General features: G+C 40.1%; 1 protein-coding gene across 1 annotated transcript in view; it reads right to left on the minus strand.

Moving 5' to 3' along the window:
* The window catches only part of LOC106872471 (uncharacterized), a 6,260-nt gene extending 3,742 nt beyond the window's left edge, over positions 1–2,518 (minus strand). The window contains exon 1 of the mRNA XM_014919482.2: positions 666–2,518. Within this exon, the coding sequence (XP_014774968.2) occupies positions 666–802 (137 nt within the window). The 5' untranslated portion in view covers positions 803–2,518. The remainder of the gene's footprint in view (positions 1–665) is intronic.
* Between the last annotated feature and the right edge of the window lie 1,306 nt (positions 2,519–3,824).

The raw sequence follows: 3,824 nt of genomic DNA on the forward strand, positions 1-3,824 counted from the left end.
GTTCTTCCAGTCCTTCCAAGCTTGTTTCTTTTGTCTAATAGCCCTGTCTACCTCCTTGTTCCACCACCACGTTACTCTGGGTTGGGAGGGGACCTTACACCACCCACAAATCTGGTCGGTGGCTTTCAACAGGTTGTCCCGCAGAAATCTCCAATTGTCTTCCACGTTGTATGATGCTATATCCCCTTCTATTTCGTTAAATGCTTCAAGTAACTTGTCTCTAAGTCTCTGTCCGTTTGCAGGGTCTTTAAGCTTCCACACCCTTCTTCTCCAAGCCTGTCTAATTCTGGGCACCCATTTTGCCTTGATCCCAAAGTCGCTAACTACTAATCTATGTTGTGGGGTACATTCTTCAAAAAACAAAGAGTGGGTCATGTACTGTAGTTTAATATCCAGGGAGTTGCTATTCAACTGGCCTATTATGATAGGCATATCAGTGAAGAGAACCTGTCTGTATACACATGACTACACTGTTAAGTTTGTCTTTATTTAAAACAATAAGATGCAATATAAAGGACATTTTGGTTTGTATTTCTAGCATGTCAAGTGATCATGTAGATGCCTTCTCGTTGGATAATGGCTGGCTGTATTAACCAACAGTGAGGGAAGTTGAACTGTATTCATGAGGGGAGAAGAGCTGTAAGAAATGCTAACAAAAGACTTACCGTACTAAAAGGTTACCATCTTCCAAACTAAGATCACAGCCTGCAAGAGAGAGTTTCTGCAGTTTTGGTTCTTCGCACTGGAAAACAGTATTGATGTAGGTAAACATGTATCTGTAAGATGATATACTTGAATACATACATATACGCACACTCAATCACCTGTACGCATACATGTATATACAGTGGAGGGGAAATAAATATTCGTAGATGTCAAAATTATTTAATTTATTTAATTTCTAATGAACATAAATGGGCTATACCAATACTATATTTGCATACACATGCATAAACTAAGAATATGCAAAAGAAACTAATAAATTACATACATAGGATAAATCACTTGACTGATCCAACTTCGTTTCTAGTTCTGGCAGTGAATCAGCTGTTAGAGTAAAGTCATCAGCATAGAGACACTCCCAGGGGCAGCCTGCCTTGAATTCCTGTTATTGCCTGGAGGACTATAATGAATAAGAGGGGGCTGAGGACTGATCCTTGGTGAACCCCTACTTCTACTTGGAATTCTTCACTATACTCGTTGCCGACCCTCACCTTACTGACAGCATCCCTGTACAGGGCTTGTACAGCTCTTACCAGCCACTCGTCTATCCCCAGTTTCTGCATTGACCACCAGATAAGGGATCGGGGGACCCTGTCAAAGGCTTTCTCCAAGTCAACAAAAGCTAAGTACAAAGGTTTATCTTTGGCTAGGTATTTCTACCACAGTTGCCTTAACAGAAATATAGCATCAGTAGTGCTTCTGCCTTTAAAAAACTGAACTGCATCTCATCTGGGCTAACTCTGTCTCTGTAACTTTCATTACCTGATCCAATAATATGATACCCATGTAGTTATTTCTATCTAAAGCATCACCTTTACCCTTGTAGCAGTTGACTATGGTGCTGCTACACCAGTCATTGGGTATGACTCCTTCATGAACTACCTGATTTACAACGTGGGTGACTAGACCATAACCCACACCGCCCGATATTTTAAGCATCCCAGCAGTGATTCTTGTTGGGCCAGGTGTTTTCCTTGTCTTCATATCCTTAATTGCTTTATCTACCTGGGTACTGTCGATTCAGATAGCTGATCCCTCAATTGGTCAACCTTTGGCAGACTCTCCTCCTCTCATTCCTTCTCCACATTCAGCAGTGTTTCACAATGGCTTCTCCAAGCCTTCTTGTTTGCAGAATCATTAAACACATTGGTACCATCATCCATGTGGACACATTTCTCTCCTATGACATCATGGTTTTCTCTAAAACACTGTCTTGCAATCCAAAATACTTCAGTTCTCTGGTCCTCACGTTGCTGAACATTGGCAAACTTCGTTTCTGCTACTTTCTTGGCCATATATACCTGTCTCTTAGCTTCCCTTTTGGCTATCTGATACATTCTCCTGCTACCCTGACTTTTCCAGGCATTCCAAGCCTGTTACTTTGCTCTAATGGCCCTGTCTACAGTATTGTTCCATCACCATGTTACCCTAGGTCTGGAAGGGACTTTGCCACAGATTTGGTCTGTGGCACTCAGCAAGCTATCTCGCAGGAATTCCCAGCTGCCTTCTATGTCACAGGACTGTAGCTCCTCCCTATCATCAAATTTCTTGGTAAAAATATCCCTAAATCTCTGACCCTGTGAAGGGTTCCTAAGCTTCCAAGTTCTTCTCCAGATTGGTCTGCTTTTTTGGCATCCTCCTGGCCTCAAGTCTAAAGTCACTAAATAGATAAAAAGAAAAAAAAAGGGTAAGTGGGCTACTATCTGGTTTAGTTAGCCTAGAGAAGGGGTGGAGAGAGAGAGAGAGAGAGGAAAGGGCAGCAAGATTACCAATAGAGAAGGAGAGAGGGAAAGGGCAACTGGATGTCCAGTAAGAGAGAGAGAGAGAGAAAGAGAGAGAGAGAGAGAGAGAGAGAGAGAGAGAGAGAGAGAGAGAGAGAGATTTCTGCTATTGGTGGCAGGGTGGGGAAGAGAAGGCGCAACCACCAACACGAAAGGTCATTTTAAGGGTTATAGCAAACAAGAAGTCATTTTAGAGAAAAGCACAAGATAAGTATATACATGTAGCCAAGAAACAAGGTTAGTCATTGTAGGATTAGAATAAAACAGGAAATAATTATTTTAGAGAATAGAGGAGTTTGAATGAATGAGGCAATTAAAAACAAGAGAGTTCCTTAGCTTAGCTGTGCATATTTTCACGAGTCATTACCAAACACATGGAATAGATTAAAGTAAACTAACGAAAGTCTGATAATCAGGCGACAGCAGGAAATGGACAAAGAACGCAGCATTTTTGTCCTAAACTTCAAAGAGAAATAGCAGGAGTGGCCATTGCAATAAGGAATAAGAGATACAGACAGGAAGGAAAGATGATATTATAGTGAATGGTATGGAATACGTATATATATATATATGAAGTCAAGAAAGAAGGGACTATTACTTTAGAAGGGGAGATTGCAAATTTGAAAGTTATTTGAGGAGTTTATATAGAGGTTTAATTTATATAGAGTTTATATATATACATATATGTATATACACATATACACACACACACACACACATATACACACACACACACACATATATATATATATATATGCTGAGACCCCCTTCGGTCATGAATGACCATGGGACTGCACCTAGAAAGTTACCCTCCCAGGCACAAGTCCGGGCAAGGTTATTTATGGAGGACCAACAGTCGCCCATGCATACCAGCCTCCCATTTCCACACCACCAATGTTATCCAAAGGAAAGGCTATATATATAAAAGAGAATGACTCTCTCCAGACACAACAAAATATGCTTCAACACATGAACTCACATAAAGAATCTTGCACACCAAATCCAAAAACGAAATATATATATATAGATGTATGTATATATATATAAACAATATATGAGTGTATGCATATATATGTACATGTATGTACATACCTTCATCTACATGTACATATAGATACATATCTGGGTACATGACGTTGCACAAAAACATAGACAAAATGATAAACAAGGTACAACAAACAAGCAGGCTACATAGAGAACATATCCTTCATCAGCTGCCACCATTAAAACACCGGCGTTTCGAAAAGTTAGGGCAGAACACATCGTTAAAATAGCTCTTCCCACGAACACAAATTAAATTTTTTTTCGTGGAGGATTGTG

This window comes from Octopus bimaculoides, chromosome 24 (assembly GCF_001194135.2).
Source record: "Octopus bimaculoides isolate UCB-OBI-ISO-001 chromosome 24, ASM119413v2, whole genome shotgun sequence".
Classification (NCBI taxonomy): domain Eukaryota; kingdom Metazoa; phylum Mollusca; class Cephalopoda; order Octopoda; family Octopodidae; genus Octopus; species Octopus bimaculoides.